Below are 21656 nucleotides of genomic sequence, written 5' to 3'. Positions count from 1 at the left end.
TTCTCTGTCAATGTATGATTGTAGCCGTTTTTGTGTTACCTTTAGCTAGGAAAGATACGTGACCTCAAAGCTATAGAAAATAAGAGAAGTAGGATGATAAATAGTCCAAAGTCAAAAAAGGCCATGGAACAAGTTAAGACTTATCCTCTAACTAAATTTTAGTTTCAGTCAACCAGTTTGATTCTAACCTTCCCCTTTACTCATCTTTATCCCAACACCAATCACTTCAGCACCACTCTAACCTGGACTTCAAGTTTGACTTCACCTTTTCCTTCTGTTACACTTACTCTGGAGTCTTGGTGTGGCACTGTGGGTTAATGCGCTGGACTGCAAAGTTGGCTTGAACAGCATGGTCAGTGGTTCAAGCTCACCAGTCAGTCACTCTTCAGAAACCCTATACAGGATTGATGCAAGTTGGAACCAACTTGATGGCACTAACAACAACAACACACTTATCCTAGTGATCTCCAGTCATAGTCAATGAAGCTATATGCTGCTGTGTGCCCTCACATAAACTGCCAAGTACGGATGTAGACTATGGGCTACCGGAATGACTCATGTTCAGTATCCCAGCATCACAGCATCACACAGCCACCACAGTACGACCAAGTGACAGATGAGTGACAGACTAAGACGGACTAGGAAGAAGGAGAGGAAGACTACTTCTTAATGTTTACCCACTGAAAACCTTGTGATTAGGAATAGAACACTATCAGATAGCACCAGAATATTGAATGTTGAACATGATGAATAGTACCAGAATATTTTCAAATATAGTGCTAGAAAATTAGACCCTCAGATTGGAAAGACAGATAATATTCTATGCATTAGTAAACTGAAATGGACTGGTATTGGCATTTTGAATCTAATAATCATATGATTTTCTATGCCGGGAAAGACATATTGAAGAGGAATGGAGTCGCATTCATCAACAAAAAGAACATTTCAAGATCTATCTTGAAGTACAATGTGTCTGTGATAGAATAATATCTATACGCCTACAAGAAAAGTTAATGTCACTATTATTCAAATTTATGCACCAATCACTAAAGCAGAGATGATGAAATTGAACTTCTTCACCTGAAATTGATCAAACATTCAATAAAGATATATATTACTAGTGATTAGAATGAAAACAAAAAGGATGGATCATTATTATAAAATATGACCTTGGTTATAGAAAAGATGATAGAATTTTGCAAGACCAATGGTTTATTCATTGCAAACACCTTTTTAAAACAACATAATGGACCCCACCATTTATACACATGGACCCCACCAGATGGAATACAGAAATCAAATTGACATCTGTAGAAAAAGATGGTAGAAAAGCTCCATATCACTAGCCAAAACAAGGATAGGGGCAGATTGTGAAACAGACCATAAATTGCTTATATGCAAGTTCAGTCTGAAGCTGAAGAAAATGATAAAAAGTATACCAGAGCCAAAATTTGACTTTGAACATATTCCATCTGAATTTAGAGATCATCTCATGAACAGATGTGATGCATTAGACACTAATTACTGAAGACCAGAAGAGTTGTGGTATGACATCAAACACATCATATAGGAAGAAAGAATAAGGTCACTGAGAAGACAAGAAATAAGGAGACCAAAATGAATGTCAGAAGAGGCTTTGAAACTTGCTCTTGAGCATAGAGAAGCTGAAGAAAATGGAGGAAAAGAATTGAACAGAAAATTTCAAAGGGCACTCAAGAAAACATAGTCAAATATTATGCTGAAATATGCAAAGACCTGGAGCCAGAAAACAACAAAAAAACACTCAGCATTTCTCAAGCTGAAAGAACTGAAGAAAAAATGCAAGCTTTGACTTTCAAAATTGAAGGATTCTATGGGCAAAATATTAAATGATGTTTTTGTTGTTGTTAAGTACTTTGTAGTCGGTTCTGACTCATAGTGACCCTGCACAGGGTTTCTGAGACTGTAAATCTTTATGGGAGCAGAAAGCCTCATCTTTCTCCTGCAGAATGTCTGGTGGTTTTGAACTGCCAACTTTGAGGTTTGCAGCCCAATTCATAACCACTATGCTACCAGAGCTCCCTATTAAATTATGTAGAAAGCATCAAAATAAGATAGAAGGAATACATGGAGTCACTGTACCAAAAAGAAATGGATGATGAAGCATTTCAAAAGATAACATATGATTAAGAGTCCATGGTATTGAAGAAGTTCAAGGTGCACTGAAGACATTGACAAAGAACAAGAACCCAGGAATTGATAGAAAACAAATAGGAATTTTTCAACAAACTGATTCAATACTGGAGGCATTCCTCATATAGGCCAAGAAATTTGGAAGACCACTACCTAGCCAACTGATTTGAAAAGATCCATATTTGTGCTGATTCCAAAAAAGGTGATTCAATGGAATGCCAAAATCATCAGACAATGTCATTAATATTGCATGCAAGTAAAATTTTGCTAATGATAATATAAAAATTGCTGTAATAGTACATTGATAGGAAACTGGCAGAGACTCAAGTGAGATTCAAATGAGGACAAGGAACAAGGGACATCATTGCTGATTTCAGATGGATATTGGCTGAAAGCAGCAAATACCAGAAAGATGTTTACTTAAACTTTATTGATTATGCAAAGCCTTTCAATCGTGTGGATCATGATAAGTTATGGTCAAAATTTTGGAGGATGAGTATTCCAGAACCTTTAATTGTGCTCATGAGGAACTTGTACATAGACCAAGAAGCAGTCATTCAAAAAGAACAAGGAGACACTGAATGGCTTAAAATCAGGAAAGGTGTGCACCAGGGTTGTATTCTTTCACCTTATTTATTCAGTCTGTATGCTGAGTAAATAATTTGAGAAGCTTGATTATATGAAAAAGAACACAGCTTTAGGATTGGAGGAAGCCTCACTAATGACCTGCAACATACAGATGATGCAACCTTGCTTGCTGGGAGAGAAGAGGACTCAAAATATATACTGATGAAGATCAAAGACCACAGCCTTCAGTTGCACCTCAATGTAAAGAAAATAAAACTCCTCACCACTGGACCAATGAATAATATCATGATAAACAGAGGAAAGACTGAAGTTGTCAAAGACTTCATTTTGCTTGTATACACACACTCATGGAAGCACCAGTCAAGAAAAAAATGATCTTCTGTGCAAGACCTCTTTAAAAAGTATTCATGAGCAAAGATGTCAGTTTCAGGACTAAGGTGTGCCTAACCAAACCATGATATTTCCAGTAGCCTCATATGTATGTGAAAGTTGAACAGTGAGTATGGAAGAACGTAAAAGAGTTACGGTCTTAGAGAAAAATATTAGAAAGTACCGTGAACTGCCAAAAGAGCAATCAAATCTGTGTCGTAAGGAGTACAGCCCTAATGCTTCTTAGAAGCCAGGATGGTAAGATTTCGTCTCTTACACTTGGGGCATATTATCAGGAGGGTCAAGTCCCTGGAGAAGGTCATCATGCTTGGTATAATGGAATGTCAGAGGAAAAAACAGAAGATCCCCAATGAGATGAAATAGCACAGTGGCAGCAACAATGGGCTCAAGCTTAACATTTGTAAGGATGATGCAGAACCAGGCAGTGTTTTGTTCTATTGTCCTTGAGTTCACTATGAGTCAGAACTGAGTCGATGGCTCCTAACAACAACAACAACCTATACCTCCTATTTTTCCAATATTGAAAATGTCCTTTCCCTTGGAAAATTATGATGATGGTTTTTGTTGTTGTTGTTTTGTATATAGTTTAAAAGACCGTCCTTTACAATGAAATGATATGCCTTTTTTGTGTTTATTAAAATGGCTCTTTTCTTCGAAAATGATTGTGATTGTAGATTTTAAATTTTGTCATGTTTATTTGATCAAAATACAGTTTCAACAAATAACATCTCTCGAAGATTTGAAATTTCCAACTTGCTGTTCCATTCAATCCAGAAGGCTGCCAAGCACTGCATAATACCATCTGTCCCCTCATGCCAGAGTGTATAGCTTTGTGTCCTGTTTCCCTAGTAAAGGAGTTACCAGTGATGATTTCATTCCTCCTGTTCCTCAGCCACTCTTATAGTCCTTTCTTCTGACGTAGAGACAGCAGGCCCAGTGATGACAATGTGTAATGGGAATCCCATGAAACTCATTGTACATTAATATACACAGAAAATTATAAAGGCTTTCTAGTTGATTCTGAAATACCTCTCATTACTCCACACTAAGGAATCATTGATAACTTTACCAGCATGGTCTAGGAAATAGTTCTGATCCAGTTCCAGTCAACATACTCTCTTGTTCCTTATTGCTTGACTACAAGCATTCTCAGCCTCCACTGGTTACCCCCACATTGATGCTGCACCTCCATCTCCAACTTGAGACTTGGCCTTCTCTTTTAGGATGCAGTTCCTGCTCAAGCTCTGACAGTGGGAGAGTGAACTAAGTTCTATTTATAGAAAAAAGAACTCACTTGTATTGAAAGTGAAAATGGATACCCTATTACCCAGAAACAACATTCATGCTTGTGCAAATTGTTTAGTCCCTTTTGGCAACTGCATATTGATAAATTACTATCATATAATGAACAAATAGAGTTCTGGTGTGGCATTGTGGGATAAAGCATTAGGCTGCAAGTTCGGTTTGAATCACAAGGGAAATCCTATACAGGGTTGCTATGAGTTGAAATTGACTCGATGGCACTTAACAATAGCAACAACAACAAAATGAACAATTTAGGCTTGGGTTTTTCTTTCTAGAGGATTAAATTCAATCCATTTGTTTACCAGCTATTCTTGAGTATCTATTATACATCAGAACCATTTTAAAAACTGGGGATTTTACAGTGAGTTAAACAAAGGCCCTGCTCTGATTGACCTCACATTCTGGTAGAGATCACAGAGAATAATCAAAATAATAATATAATGCCAGAGAGAAAGAAGTCATAAAAAGAAAAATAAAGGAGAATAAAATAAAGTAGGGGAAAAGAGGGAAGCAGGGGAGGCCACTCTAGGAAGGTGACATTTAGATAAGACCACATTGAAGAGAAGGAATGACTCATGCCAAGATTTGAAAAAGAGTATTCCAGACAGAGGGAAAAATACAAAATCCTTGATGAGGAGACTAAATTGCAGTGTTTCAAAGATCAGTAAGAATGTCAGAAGGTCTGGTATGAAGTGAGCCAGAGAGAAAGTAGTAGGAGAGTACTGAAGTAATGAGGGGCCGATCATGTAAAGCAATAGTTTTTAAATAAATGGTACCTCTTAGCTCTGGTAGCGTAATGGTTACGAATTGGACTGCGAACCTTAAGGTCAGCAGTTCAAAACTACCAGCGCTCCACGGGAGAAAGATGAGACTTTCTGCTCCCGTAAAGATTTACAGCCTCGGAAACCCTGTACAGGGTCGCTATGGGTCGGAACCGACCCCATGGCACTTAACAACAACAACCTCTTAGCTTGAGTGTTTGGAAATCCATGAGTGTTTTGGTTTTCACAGAGCCTTGGGTGATATTATTAGTGTTTGTTGTTGTTGTTGTTGTTGTTTTTAAGTGCTGTCAAGTCGATTCCGACCCATAGCGACCCTGTACAGGGTTTCCGAGGCTGTAATTCTTTACAGGAGCAGACCACCTCATCTTTCTCCTGCGGAACCGCTGGTAGTTTTGAACTCCCGACCTTGAGGTTCGCAGCCCGATTTGTAACCACTACGCTACCAGAATACTTTTAAAGTAATAAGTTAGTTTGTCCCAATTTCATGGATGCTGATACAAGACGTAATCATCTGGGTCAGAGATGTAGACGAGTTCATAGCAATAACCATAGTCAGAATACCCACATCTGTTGCTGGCACCCTTGAAGAGTCCCAATCCCCACAGGGAAACATGACGAGGGCTAGGTCACACCTATACACACAACAGATGGCAGTACAGGAGAGAAACCCTGAATCGATGAAACCGAAATCTGCTTTTTACTACAGAAGAAGACACTATCTCTAGCTTCCAAGGTTGTTTTCTATAAAGCTCCCTTTAAAGTTGGTCTAAAATAAAGGACTATTACTGCTTTGTTTGTAAAACATGCAGAAATGTGAGGGACTCATAGAGAATTGTTTTCCAACAGTAAGAAGGGATTATGGAGGCTAAATATCCTGCAATATGAATATATAGTGAAACATTGTCTTGCTCCAAATATCGATTATATAAAGGTCTAATGTTGTTGTTAAGTGCCATCAAGTTGATTTCAACTCATAGCAGCCCTGCATAGGGTTTCTGAGAAACAGCTAGTGAGTTTGAACCACTGACCTTACTGTTCAAACCAACCTTGCAGTCCAGTGCATTATCCCACAGTGCCACACCAGGACTCCAAAAGGTCTTATAGTACAATGTAAAGAATTGATTTTTGTTCTAAGTGTTGAAGAGAAATTATGAAAGGGCTTTTGAGTAACATCATTTAAGTGTTTAAAAATTACTGCTAATTGAAAGTTGGAGTGAGACAAAGTTGAGGGCAAAGAGACCAACTGCTATAAGATCCTCTTATAGCAGTGCAGATAAAAGATAGTGTTAATTTAAACTGGGGCAGGGGACCAGTGGGGGAGTGGGAGAGGTGAAAACTGGCCAAAGTTAGCATGTGTTTTGAAGGTAAAAAGGATAAGATTTACTCAGACATTGAATGTTGTATATGAAAGAAAGAAGGACAAAGTAAATATTTCTGCCGTTTACTTAGATGGCTAAGCCTGTAGGAGGAGTGGATTTGAGGGATGGAAACGAGGAGTTCTGTTTTGGACATGTTTTATATGAGATGCTGATTAGAAATATTGTTATTGTTGTTAATGCCATCTAGTCAGTACTGGCTCAGTACAACCCTAAGCACAAAGAACAAAACACTGCCCGGTCCTGGGCCAACCTCACAATCATTGTTAAGCCTGAGCCCATCGCTGTCACCATTGTGCCAATCCATCTCCTCAGGGGTCTTACTCTTTTTTTCTGGCCCTCCACTTTACCAAACCTGATATCCTTCTCTAGTAACTGGTCCCTCCTGGTAATATGTCTGAGAGATGAAGTCTGGCCATCCTGGCTTACAAGGAGCACTCTGGCTGCACTTCTTCCAACACAGATTGGTTTGTTCTTTTGGCAGTCCATGGTACTTTTAATATTTTCCTCCATCTCCATAATTCAAATGCATCAATTCTTCAATGGTCTTCTTTATTCACTGAGCAACTTTCACAAGCAATTGTTGTTGTTGTTAGGTGCCATTGAGTCGGTACCAATCCATCGCGACCTTATGCACACCAGAACAAAAATTTGCCCGATCCTGGGCCAACCTCACATCTGTTGCCACGCTTGAGTCCATCAACGCTGCCACTTGGCCAAGCATGTTGTTGTTGTTAAGTACCATGGAGTCGGTTCCAACTCATAGTGACCCTGCACAGGGTTTCCGAGGCTATAAATCTTTACAGTAGCAGAACGCCTCATCTTTCTCTCACGGGACCACTGGTAGTGTCGAACTGCCGACCTTGAGGCCAAGCATAGGTTACTGAAAAATACCGTGGCTTGGGTCAGGCGCACGTTAGTCCGCAAACTGACATCTTTGCTCTTCAACACTTTAAAGTGGTCGTGTGTCGCAGATTTGCCTAATAAAATACGTCATTTGATTTCTTGACTGCTGCTTCCATGAGTACAAAATGAAAACCTTGGATGTTATTATTGGTTCAGTGGTGAGAATTTTTGTTTTCTTCACATTGAGATGCAACCTATACCGAAGACTGTGGTCTTTGATCTTCATCAGTACGTAAGTTAGAAATATTGGTAGAAGTTAAATGAGATAATACATCTCAAGTGTCTGACATAAAACAGGTTCTAGCTCTAATTTTGGTTTCCTTAACTTCCCTTTTGTGGTATTTGACATTTTAAACAATTCCTTCTTTAAAAGTTCTGGTTACTTCTGAAACATGCTTCTCTCTTTATTCTGTTTTCTCTTTGACACATTTTAGTTTCTCTTTTTAGGTACCTCTCTTGCACTAACCTGCTCCAATATTCCATCCTTAAATTTCTTCTCCCAGTTAATATTTTCTTCTCTATTCTTCCAGTTCTTGAAGATGTTGTTGCTATTGTTAAGTGCTGTTGCATCAGTTCCAATTCATAGTGACCCTGAACAGGGATTTCCAAGGAGCAGCTGGTGGGTTTGAATTGCTGACCTTGTGGTTTGCAGTCCAGTGCTTATCCGGCCGTGCCACATGAGGAGCTCTTCTTGAAGATTTGTTGTTATTACGTGCCCTGGAGTCAGTTCCAACTCATAATGACCCTGTACAGGGTTTCCAAGGCTGTGAATCTTTATGGGAGCAGAAAGTCTCATCTTTCTCCCACGGAACAGCTGGTAGTTTTGAACTGCTCACCTTGCAGTTCACAGCCTGATTCGTAACCATTACTCTACCAGAGCTTCTTGAAGACAGATAGAGGTAATATATAAAGATGGCACTTAACAACAACAGCTGTAATATGTCTGCTTGTGAAACTTAATTATAAATTGTGAACATCTTCCTTGTTATTATATCGTTTTCTAAAATACCATTGACGTCCCAGTGTGGCACTAGTAGGATAAGCACTGGGTTGATAACCACAAGGTTGGCAGTTCAAACCCACCAGTCACTTCTTGGAAATGCTATAAAGGGTCACTATGAGTCAGAACTGACTCAATGGCACTTAACAAAAACAAAACAAAGCAAAAAAACACCATTAAATACATTTTTTAGTAGTCTATTATTTGAATACTAAGTTAAATGAGTCCTGGTGTAGTGCTGTGGGCTAATGCACTGGACTGCAAAGTCATTTGAACCACAAGATTGGTGGTTCAAGCTTACCAGCCGCTCCTTAGAAACCCTATACAGGGTCGCTATGGGTCAGAAATGACTCGACAGCACTTAACAACAACAACAAGTTTAATGAATAAATAAATAATAGTTCATTTATTAATCTTTTATTATGTTTTTTCTTTATTTCTTTCTTAAGGTTTTTATTGTGGATTGAGTAAAAGTTTACAGGGCAGATCATCAGTTTTACACTCAATAAATCATACACCTTGTTTCATTACAATGATTATAATCCCCTCCATGTACCATCAGTTAACAGGATTACTCTCTATTCACTTTAGCTTTTTTTTTTTTAAACACTCAGGCATATATAATAATTTACACCACCAAAGGCCACATTCTGCAAGTCTGCATACTGGCCACTAGCTCTTAGTCCCTCTCTTCCCATGAATCTAGAGTCCTCAGCTGCTTCCTCTCTCCATGTCCCCATCTCTGCCTCCATCTCTGGTATCGCTGCTTCTCTGGACAAGGTCTTGCTTGTGCTCTTCTCCCTTGATGGCCCTAGGGTCCTTTGTTTCAGGACTATAAGATTAACTACTCCCCTGTTTTTGTTACAAAACTTTTACCTTTACAATTGTGACAGTCACAATTAATCATGATAACAATTACTATTAAAACAGAAGAATCTTATCCCCATTTCTTTTAACCAGACCCATCTAGACAAGATGAAAACTATTCAGTGGGGACTCTTTCTTCCCCCACACACTATTAAACTAAACTCCCCCTTGAAACCTTGTAAGCCAGTCACTTCCTGTCTTTATCACCCCCTCATTTTAGGTAGTCAATGTCTAAGTTGCCTGTCCCTATCTACCCTGTGTACAGAGGGGATAGCAGTCATACTTGATGTGAAGACTCCTTCCCTCTCTGTCGTATTTAGAGTTGCTATCTCCATGAGTATAGGTCAAGTTCATCAAATTATAGCAATTTACCCATATTTCCTTTATTAAAAATTGTTTTGTTCGTTTTTTTGTTTTTTGTTTTTTTTTATCTTCCTCTAGTCGAGTTCTGATTATCAAGCCATCGAGGCTAAGTCAAGTGGGTACTATCTGCAACTTTAGGTGTTCTTGTGCATCTCCCCTCACTTCATATCAGCTGGATGCTTCACTCTCAGCTCTGGCCCTCTGTGGCTATGTCCTTGTCCATGGGTTCAGGTGTCCCCGGGTCTCACCACACTTTGGACCAACCAGCCTTTCCTCTTCTCTCTCACATCTCCAGGTAAATGGGAGTCTATGGTATGTGGTTGAACTCAGCCCATTTCTTTATTGCTGCTTTTTCCCCTCTTTCACTCATCAGTAGACCAATGTGGTTGCCAGTAAGCTTACATGCTTGGTGATATGTTCCCTTTGAATTTTAGTCTTAGAGGGGGTCTTTTATTATGTTTTGGCATGCTATTTTTTATTGAAATAATTTTAAAGTGACAGAAAAATGGCAAGAATAGTAAAAAGAAATTTGTTTTTTTCCCAAGCCATTTGAAAGAAAATTGCGTATGTGATGTCTTATCACCTCTAATACTTAAGATATATTTCCTACAACAAGTGTTCACTACATAACCACATTGTTAAGTACTGTTGAGTTGGTTCCAACTCATAGCGACCCTGTCTGTATAGGGTTTCCAAGGAGCAGCTGATAGGTTTGAACTGCCAGCCTTGTGATTCATGGTCCAGTGTTGATCCTACAGTGCCACACCAGGAATCCACATTGTTCTTATTGTTAAGTTGGTTCTGACTCATAGTGACCCTGTATAGGGAATCCACATAGAGCCATTAAAAATAGGAAGATAGCATTGGTACAGTACCATCATATAATCCACAAATCACATTGAAATTTCACCAGTTTTCCCAGTAAGGTTCTTCAGAACAAATGGATCCCATCCAGGGTCACAAATTACATTTAACAGTTCTGTTTCTTTAGTCTCCACTTTGGAACACTTCCACCGTCCTTCCTTCATTTCATGACTTTAACACCTCTGAAAATTAAAGGTCAGTTGTTTTGTAGACTTGTTCCTCAATCTTGGTTTGCCTGACATTACATAATGGTTAGATTGAGATTATGCACCTTTGGTAGAATTGCCACAGAAGCCATACTTCACTCTTGTCACTGCCTCACTATAGGATTTGAATTTGTCCCAATGGAGTATGTCAACCCTGATTAAGGTGGTGTCAGTCAGGTTTCTTAACTCTAAAATTCATTCAATCATTGATTTTTTTATAACAATAGCTTATACTCATGGCTATCATTCATTTTGATTCTTCAAATTTTCCCAGATTTTGTCAGTAGACAGTGATTCTATTTGCATAAAAGATGGGCTCTTTCTTTGAGCATTTTCTTACTTTTGAGTATAGGAAGATGTTCCAGACCTCTCTTGAACTTGCTTTGTGCCCACTTCTGAAGTCAATCATTTATTCAAGTAGGTTCCCACTTTTTTCCCTACAAAGTGGAACTGTAGAACCTCAGGTCAAGGTGATACATAACTATTGTTATTGGAGTGTCCCTCTCCCAGTCCATCCTGGGAGAATGTATGTCTGTATCAATTTTGACTCATAGCAACCCCATGTGACAGCCCCATAGGGTTCTTTCAGCTGTGCCCTTTACAGAACCAGATCACCAGGTGAGATGCTGAGTGAGTTTGCACCACCAAACACTTAACTGTTGTTCCACCGGGGCTTCTTATGAATGCATATACATACAAAGGGGCTTCAAAAAGTTCATGAAAACAGTTCCATTATCTTTTAACTCCATTTTTCCATGAACTTTTGAAGTCCCCTTTTGTGCACACATGTACATTTACATATCTATCTATCAATCCATTGATGAATCCATGAGTTTACACTGATACTTCCAATCCCAATTCAATACCACAAAGTGTATTTCTCCTTTTCATATCGATAACTCCCCTCTCCTATTAGTGAGAAATGTGGCTCTCATTATCCTCAGTATACTTATCTACTTAACAATCAATACAATTCAAACAGTCTCCAATTGCTACTGCCACTACCCTTCTCCCAAACACCCTAATCAGTCAAATCAGGCTTCAACACTCCAATCCAAGCCATTGCTACCGCTGCACTCATCACCTATCCCTGCTTAGTCAACTTGACTCTGGCACTATACACTGGGCCATCACTTTCACCCCTTTAGGTGGAAGCCCTCCTCACCCTGCTCAGTCACCCATCAAGCTGTTGCCACCATCATCATACACCCAAATACTCTGCAAACCCTGTGTGGGCAGGGTGCAAGTGACCTTCTCACTCCCTGCACCAGGCTGCCAGCCACTTGTCCATTCACAGCTGCATCTGCCTTGCTTCATGCTGCCTCATAGCTTGTTAAGTGTATTAGTAAGCAAGGCAAGCAAATAAGTCAGCAGGCAGGTGACAAGGAGAGCAAGAAGTTATGAAGGTTAGTCCTTTATTTTTAAGCATTTAAGTTGTTTCCAATGTAGAGCTCTTATAAAATCATTTACTGTTGTAGATCATAGTCTTTTTATTAGGAATTGAGTTAAAGGTTTACAGACAAGATCATGAGTTTTACATTCAACAAATCATACACTTTGGTTCATCTCAATGATTGCAATCCCTTCCATGCAATAATAGTTATTCCACTACCTCACTGTGGTTCCTGTTTGTTTTCCACGCACCTTCCCACCCATTCTCAATTTTGTCCTTAGGCAAATGTTGCCTTTGGTTTTAAATGATTGTCCATTCCATCATTCACTGTGAACATACCTTACTAGTGTTGTCGCCCCTCTGTACCCATCTACTGCTTGGCTGAAGGTTGGGCCATTAGGGTGAGTTCCTTTCCAGATTTGAAGGGTGGTCCAGGGCTATAGTCTCAGGTTTCTCTTTCTGACCAGTAAGCCCGTTTTCTTTTTTCTTTTTAAGTAATTTTTAGTTTTGTTCCACATATTCAGCCATGCTACATGGGACCTTCTAATGTGATCGCTTTCAGAGCAGTTGGTAGTAGTACTTGGGCACCATCTAGTTCTTCTGGTATCAGAGTTGTAAAGACTGATATTCACATGTTCCACTGGACTAATCAATTCCAAACCTCTTCACTTCTCATCACTCTTTTTTCTTTTGGACATGAAAAGACCAATGACTGCACCTTAGATGGCCGCTCATGAGCTTTTAAGATCCCAGATTCTACTCACCATAGTTGGATGTAGAACATTGTCTTTGCAGACTATGTTATGCCAATTGACCATGGTGTCCCCTAAGACTATGTCCTGAGCCCCAGATCATAGTGTTTTTTGAAGACACATCTGTTATATAATTATTTCTTTTCTTACCTGCTGTGATACTGAAGGAAATCAGTATTCTCAATGATTCCTTAGCCTTCTACTTCTTTCAATTCCTAAGAAAAATTCTGGATTTATAGTATATTATTTGAGTAGAGGAGTCCTGATGTGGCACTGTGGGTTAATCTGTTGGACTACTAATATGTCAGTTATAACTGCAAGACCAGTGGTTCAAACTCACCAAACACTCCTCAGAAACGAGTCAAGGTTACTACGGGTTAGAACAGACTTGACATCACTTAACAACAACAATAATAATTCAGATGGAGCTAGGATGAAGAGAGTAGCAAAATTCTTTAGCTGGATTGAAATGAATGATACTATAATTTAAATAGAATCTTCTTGGTGGCAGTGGCAATGGCATAGAAAGAGAGAACAGCAGGGGACCATAGGCCCATGGACTGAGAAAGGCAGTGTGCCTACAGGCAGGAGGCTGGCTTACAAAATGTGCCCTTTGGACATTTAAATGAATATATATTTTTTCAATGTGGTATGTGTACATAAAAATAAATAAATAAAGGCAATAGAAGTAAATACTACTGGCTAAGTAAGAGTACATGGAGGGGATTGTAATCATTACAATGATATGCTGAATGTAAAATTGATGATCTGCCCAGTAAGCCTTCACTCACTCAGTATACAATAAAAGCTTTAAAATAAATAAATATAACAATTTTATTCCTTCTTTATTTTGTCTCTTTAAACACTAACCTTCCACAAGCCCAAATAATAGTTTTTGCCATTTCCATAATATAATGCCTAAGTTCAATTCAATCAGTTCAATTTCTCTAGTATCAAAATCAATCACAGATCAACTGATACCTAATTCACCAGTTTTGGTTTATTTAATGGATACCTGGGAAGTTCATCACTACTTTGATGTCATGAAAAGTTTAAAACTAGTTTAATATTTCTTGCTTTAACTCTTTTTGCCGTGGTGGCTGTTGTTCCTCTTTTTATTTGTTACGGAGAATTTACCTCAAGAAAAAAGTACTCTGGAAATTCCCATTGAAAAAAACACCTTAGCCTCAAACAAGTAATTACCCAATTTTTATTCTTTTTTTTTTTTTTTCCTTTTTCTTGTTAATGCTAGATATGATACCATATTAGAGCAAAATGCCCTACCAGGAATTCAATGTTTTCAGAATCTAACAAAGGAAAATAAATGTTAAGCATCTTGAGCTTATACAAATTTCTATTCACACAACTCCCTACCATTCTTTACATTACAAAGGAGCTCCTTGATGGTGTTGTTGTTAAGTTCCATGGAGTCAATTCTGACCCATACTGACCCTGTGTAGGGTTTCCAAGGAGCAGCTGGTGAGCTTGAACCACCAACCTTGAAGTTCAAATGACTTTGCAGTCTGACTCATTAATTCACAGCGCCACAAGCTCCTTAGGTGTGTGGTATTGTTGTTACCCTGGAATTAATGGTCAAAAAGAAATGGTTAAGAAGAAATGACTCATTCTTACTTCCCATCCCTTTGAACAAGTCAATTGTAAGTGAATCTGCATTCCTGACATCTTCATGGAATATGGGTCTCAAAAGATTATCTGCCCTTTAAAACTGAAACTCAAAGGGAACACATGAGCAGGCATTAAGCTTGCTGGTGCCCATGTTGATCTACAGGGGGAGGAAAAGAGGGGAAAAGCCAGCAGTGAAGAAATGGGCTGAGTTCAACCATGGTCCATTGACTCCCACTGACCTGGAGATGAGAGAGAGAAGAGGAAGGGCTGATTGGTTTAAACTGTGGTGAGACCTGGGGACACCTGAGCCCATGGACAAGGACATAGCCACAGAGGGCTAGAGCTGAAAGTGAAGCATCCAGCTGATATGAAGTGAGAACAGGCACATAAGAACACCCAAAGCTACAGATAGTACCCATTTGACCTAACCTCAATGGCTTGATAATCAGAACTCAACTAGAAGAAGATGGGGGTGGGGGGGGATTTTTTTTTTATAAAGGAAACAATGGTAAATTGCTACAATTTGATGAACTTGACCTATACTCATGGAGGTGGTAACTCTAAATACCAACAGGGAAGGAGTCTTCACATTAAGTATCAATGCTATCCCCTCTGTACACAAGGCAGATAGGGATGGGCAACTTAGACACTGGCTACCTAAAATGAGGGGCTGATAAAGCCACAAAGTGACTGGCTTACAAGGTTTCAAGAGGGAGTTTAGTTTAATAGTGTGTGGGGAAAGAAAGAGTCCCCACTGAATAGTTTTCATCTTGTCTAGATGGGGATAAAATTCTTACGATTCAATAGTGAGTAATTGTTATCATGACTAATTAAGACTGTCACAATCATAAAGGTAGAAGTATTGCAACAAAAATGGGGGTGTGGTTAATCTTACAGTCCAGAAACAAAGGACCCTACGACCATCAAGGGAGAAGCGCACAAGCGAAATGCGAGTCCTTATCCAGAGAAGCAGCGACACCAGAGATGGAGGCAGAGATGGGGACATGGAGAGAGGGAGCAGCTGAGGACTCTAAGATTCATGGGAAGAGAAGGACTAAGAGCTAGTGGCCAGTATGCAGACTTGCAGAATGTGGCCTTTGGTGGTGTAAATTATTTTATATACCTGAGTGTTTGAAAAAAAAAAAAAAAGAGCTGAAGTGAATAAAAAGAAATATTGATGATACATGGAGGGGATTATAACCATTGTAATGAAACAAGGTGCATGATTTGTTGATTGTAAAACTGATGGTCTGCCCTGTAAACTTTCACTCAATCCACAATAAAAACCTTTTAAAAATTTTTTTTAAAGATTATCTGTGAAAAATAAAGAGGTTCTATGATAAAAAGTTAAGGAGCTCTAGTAGCGTAGTGGTTACGAATCAGGCTGCGAACCTCAGAACCTCAAGGTCAGCAGTAGGAAACTACCAGCTGTTCTGTGGGAGAAAGACAAGGCTTTCTGCTCCCATAAAGATTTACAGCCTCAGAAACCCTGTACAGCGTCGCTCTGAGTTGGAACCGACTCCACGCACACCACCACCACCATGATAAAAAGTTGACAATTCATTGTCTACGGAGACTTCTTAAAAATATATCACAAAGCACATCAGTATAATACAAACTCTGGGAAGCCCAGAACTAAGGAAATGCCTTCACTTTTCTTCATTCAGAGTTTGTCAAATATATTGACTAAACAGGTGTGCACATAGGTGCATTTGTGTGTGTGTGAGCATCACAACACACAATAATCCAAACAGGTGGCTTTCATGTAATACACTGCCAAACTTATTTCTCATAAGTGAAATGATGTGGTTTATTTATTTGCAAATTACTGACTGGAGGTAATTGAGAGTCTTCCCATTGTTACTGCTGCTGCAGAACTATGCCAGATGAGCCAGTGTGAAAACAATCTCTCACAGTGTGTGGAAGGTTTTCAAATGCTTAAGTGAAGAATGTTAAGTGATGTTTTCAAAATCAAAGGCAAACTTGTTTTTCATTTTAACATAGGACAGAATCATAATGAGGAAAATTATTTTGTGACCTTTCTAGACTTTACTCAGTGATTCTCTGTTTTTCAGCTGGGCACCAAAGAAGGTTACCTCACCAAACAGGGAGGCTTGGTCAAGGTAAGGAAGCCTGCCAACACACTGTGTGGACTGAATTCTCTAATTTTGACAATAGCCTATTTTTTGTTTATTTTAAAGAAAATTATCTACTCATTTTGATCCTATTATTAATAACTAAAAGGTCAGCGATTCAAACCTACTACTTGCTCTGTGGGAGAAGGATGAGGCATCCTGCTTCTGCAAAGATTTAAGACCTTGGAAACGGTTCTACTCTGTCTTTGGGGGCCGTTACAAGTCAGAATCCACTCCTTGGCAGAATACTGGTCTTGTTTTTGTTTTGTAATTAATATTTATCTGTTTGAGGGACTCATCTTCATGGATAATTCAGCAAAATTCTGGAAAATGATGATTCTTTGGCATTGCCCTACATTATATAACCTACAGTTCATATTCAAAAATATATGAAATGCTTTCAATGAAAAAAATTGAACATGAAAGTAGCAAATCTACCTTTAGAACACTTATTTTTGACAAATAACAAGTCAAAATTTTATAACTTGTTCATGTAAAAGAAGACTAAAAGGGTCATAAACGTTATTTTACATAATCCCAAAGAAAACTCAATTTAGGGCTTTATAAATTGAGGCTATACATCTATCTACCATTTATATCAAGGAGCTCTGGTAGCGTAGTGGTTACGAGTTGGGCTACCAACCTCAAGGTAAGCAGTTCGAAACTACCAGCTGTTCCATGAGAGAAAGATGAGGCGTTCTGCTCCCATAAAAATTTACAGCCTCGGAAACCCTGTGTAGGGTCACTATGAGTCAGAACCGACTCCACGGTACTTAACAACAACAATAACCATTTATATCATTGTGCCTTTAAATTTACTTATTTCATTTCAGTGTGTTAAGAAGACCTTCATTCAATATGCCTGTTTCTTCCTATTTTAAGAGTTGGGGTACACACCCTCTCTCACTGGTACTTACTTGCTTGAGTTCAACCTAAATATTTAGTCATTTGTGTCCCTGTCATACTCTATGCGTATTGAGAGCAGGCAACATTCACATTTAAAGAAATTTTATTTTTTAAATCGTTTGTTACTTCTTTCAACTGTGCAAATTGCTAACTAGAATAAGATTAACCAGATACCATTAAATCAGTTCTGCTTCATGGCAATGCCATCTGTTTTTGCCTTTCTTCTATGGTACTTAAACCTCCAATCTGCCAATTAGCAACCAACTGTGATGTAAGATTCTGGTAGCATATAAAAAGAAGACAGTGGATATTGAAAGGCAACTAGTAGTTTTTGCACAAATGCCGTAGGATTCCTAGACAAGGGTTAGGGTATCATGTAGCATGAGAGCATTGAACCTCAATTTACTTACTGTTGTTGTTCTTATTAAGTGCTGTCATGTCAGTTCCAACTCATAGCAACCCTGTATAGGGTTTCTGAGGAGCAACTTGTAGATTTGAACCACCGACCTTGCAGTTCAAACTGACTTTGGGACCCAGTGCATTATCCTGCAGTGCCACAAAAATAATAATATTTGGCATTGTTGTGTAAGGAATGGCTAAGCTGTAATAAACAAGGATAGAGGGTAGCCCACAATGGGTACTCAAAAAATGATATCTAGTCTTGTTTTGGGGTTAATAAGATGAACATTCAAGCTGCATGTTATAAATCATCTTGAATATTTATATAGATTTTTTTTCTTTTATTTGCTTAAATATTAGTTAATGATACCTCTGCCTTTGTTATAAAATAAATGAATGACATAATTGTAATTTTTGTAGCTATTCTAAAATATTTTTCTCAAGAATGACTCTTACTATAAGGCTACTTTTTGGGTTTAATCTTTTATTATTTTTTTTTAAAGAAAAAGAAATTGTCTATTTCAAACATTGCCTTCCTCTATTCACTATATGCATGTTTTTATTAAAATCTGGGTTATTTTCCCCCCAGACTTGGAAAACTAGATGGTTCACTTTACACAGGAATGAACTGAAGTATTTCAAAGATCAAACGGTGAGAAATATTATAACACATTTTCTCTTGAAACATCAGCTCTGAAATACCTACTCCTAAAACCCCTAAAAATCTATTTTACTCCTCTTAAAAACAAACAACAAATCTTTAAAACTATGACCCCCTGATTCCTTACATGAGCAGAGCAATTTTGCAAAGATGACACTGGTATTTTAGAAATTGCTATCTTGTACTGGCTGTGCGGTGACTCCCAGAGAACATAATTCTGTCTAGGACAATGGGATTGTTCTTTTGCCACAATTTATTGTCTGAAGAAATTTCTCTCATTATTAAAAATTTATTCATTTCCTGAAATGTGTGACTAATTGCCTCCATGTACAACTGTCCCCTTTATCATGAGGCCTAAAGAACTTAATGATGGCTGGCTGCCATTATTGGTCAATTGGATTCTATAAAAGAATTCTGAGCTAAAGAGAGAAAATGCAGGACAGAATTTCAAATTCTCATGGAGTCCAAGTTCTTTGGAACCATGGAGTTTGGATGAACCCCTAAAACTATTGCCTTGAGATAATCCTCTAAACCTAAGCCAAAAATAGTCCCTAAGGTCTTCTTAAAACTAACTTGTTTAACTTAACTAGTAGTGAATGTCTCCTTGAGCACTGTATTCTTTTAAGAAGTACCTATATGGGATCAAACTGACAACAGCAACTCCAAAGATTCTATAGATACCTTAGGGGGCAGTGAATTTATGTTAACGGAGAGGAACAGCATGGAAAAGAGGGAGAGAATGGTTGCACAACTTGAATGTAATCAATGTCACTGATTTGTACATGTAGATACTGTTGAGTTGGTTTATGTTCTGTTGTGCATACTCTCAACAACAACAACAAAATTTAAATCTCTTTTTAACAAAAAATGTCCATTCCCCCTATCCATTTCATTAAGCTTGAAATTATCTCACACAAAATTTCTAAGAAAGAAGTTTTAAAAGAGGAAAGAAAAATAAGACACTCATCCATGTGTTAAAATCCATCTCCAGCAATGTAAATTGACAAAAGCACTCTCTTGTAATTACCCAGTGACGTGAAATTTTACCATTAATACTCATACCAGGTTATGACTTCCCTTTCTAAGGCTTCTCCATTTTTAGGCCTCTTAGTGAAAGTAGAAATCACAATTGACCACAGTAGAAGTCTTGTTAGGGGAATTATTATGGACAAATTTGCATGTGTGTGTGCATTTTATACTAATATATGTCTTTTTTGTTTGTTTGTTTTTAAATAAAGTCAACAGAACCAATTCGGATCCTCGACTTAACAGAATGTTCAGCTGTACAATTTGATTACTCACAAGAAAGAGTAAACTGTTTTTGGTAAGTTGTTTTAAAAATGAAGTGTTCTTAAAAGTGTTCTTCTCATTCACATATTTTAGCTAAAGAATAAGAACCTGTATGTCTTAAGGTAGTAAAGATGTTCTGATGTGAATTTAACCATCTCATGGGAGATTTAGCAGGAGTGATAACATAATACTGGCTGAGTATAATGTAGTACTTTATTTAAAATAGGCAAGTCTGCTAATTCCAGTTGTTTAGGTTGTACACTGTACAAGCACATAACATGCACATCTTAGACAACTTTATTCCTTTAAACTTTCATCTATTTTAATTATAATTTTGTTGCCTCCGAGGATGGGTGATTTATATGTTTATGGCAATTACTAACAGTGTTTTGTTCTAACATAGTCAGTATATTATGACAATTTTCTAACTGGGAGAAAAGCAAAATGTTGTGAAGTAGAAGTGAATTATTTTCTACTAATTTTTATTTTGAAGTGTTTCAAGCATATAAAAAGTTGAAAGACTTATATATACCCACATACTCTTTACCTCAATACACCAATGGCTACTTTATAGCTGTATTTGTCATGCCAGTTGACCATTGTGTCCTCTGAGACTATGGTCCTGAGGCCCCATACTAAGATGTTCGGTATCTAAGTCTTCATTATTTTGACCCTGTGTGCTTTACCACATATGTGTATGTATGCTGTTTGTAGCAAAGGTAAATGGTCATGTACACATACCTCTGTCAAACCCTTCTATATTTGTGGATATATTCCCAATGAATAGGAATCTCTTAAGAGTGTGAATATCACGTATAGAACTACAGTATCATCAATGCTAAGAAATTTCGCATGCAAGTGCCATATAAACTAGCAGTGTATTGACAAGGTCAGATCCAGTATTTCTACCTTCTCTTGACCTCTTCCTCACACTTGTTTCTCAAGATCCAAGATTACTACTTCAAGTCTGCATATAATGCAGGAAGAAAACAAAACAAAGGTATCGGCCATGTCCTTTTGTTTTAATCAGGAAAGCAAAAGTTTTTCTAGAAATTATCCTATTAGACTTCCCTTTATATATCTTTAGCCAAGAATATTATGGCTTTCCCTAGCAGGATGGGTCAGAAAAGAACAATAGAACTATGCTGATTCACTTAAATTAATTATGCTTATTTCCTGGGAGTTTTGTTAGCAAATAGAAAGGAAAACATTATCTGCTTTGTGACGTACAACTAAGTTGGTTCTAACTCATAGCCACCCTGTAGAGATTCCCAAGAGTGGCTGGTGAGTGTGCACTGGTGACTTTGCAGTTAGCAGCCCATGGTGCCACATGTAATTAATAGTGTCTCTCACAGGAAGTACCAAACAACAATTCCAGAACACAGTCACCGTCTATACACACTGTCACTCTTGCCTCACATCAAGGATTGGCCTTGTATAAGCATGAATTTACCTCTTACCTATTCAGTTGCTGTTGTTGTTATTGTTAAGTACTTGTGAGTCAGTTCCGATCCATAGTGATACTGTATAGGGTTTTCGGAAGAGCCACTGGTGAACCACCAATGTTGCAGTTAAAACCAAGCTTGCAGTCCAGCACATTAACCCACAGCACCACACTAGGACTCCACTTTTGTTTATGGGTATAAACAAAATTTGCTGCTTTGGATTTATAAAA

The 21656-nt window shown here is 38.2% G+C and overlaps 1 protein-coding gene across 1 annotated transcript in view; it reads left to right on the top strand.

Annotated features, from left to right (window-relative positions):
* Nucleotides 1–21656, top strand: part of DAPP1 (dual adaptor of phosphotyrosine and 3-phosphoinositides) — a 107160-nt gene that overhangs the window by 82548 nt on the left and 2956 nt on the right. Inside the window, exons 5-7 of the mRNA XM_006876377.1 lie at nt 16666–16713; nt 18620–18682; nt 19930–20015. Coding sequence (XP_006876439.1) covers nt 16666–16713; nt 18620–18682; nt 19930–20015 — 197 coding nt within the window. The remainder of the gene's footprint in view (nt 1–16665; nt 16714–18619; nt 18683–19929; nt 20016–21656) is intronic.

Source organism: Chrysochloris asiatica, unplaced genomic scaffold, assembly GCF_000296735.1.
Source record: "Chrysochloris asiatica unplaced genomic scaffold, ChrAsi1.0 scaffold00377, whole genome shotgun sequence".
Taxonomy (NCBI): Eukaryota; Metazoa; Chordata; class Mammalia; order Afrosoricida; family Chrysochloridae; genus Chrysochloris; species Chrysochloris asiatica.
This window is presented reverse-complemented; position numbering and strand designations above follow the sequence as displayed.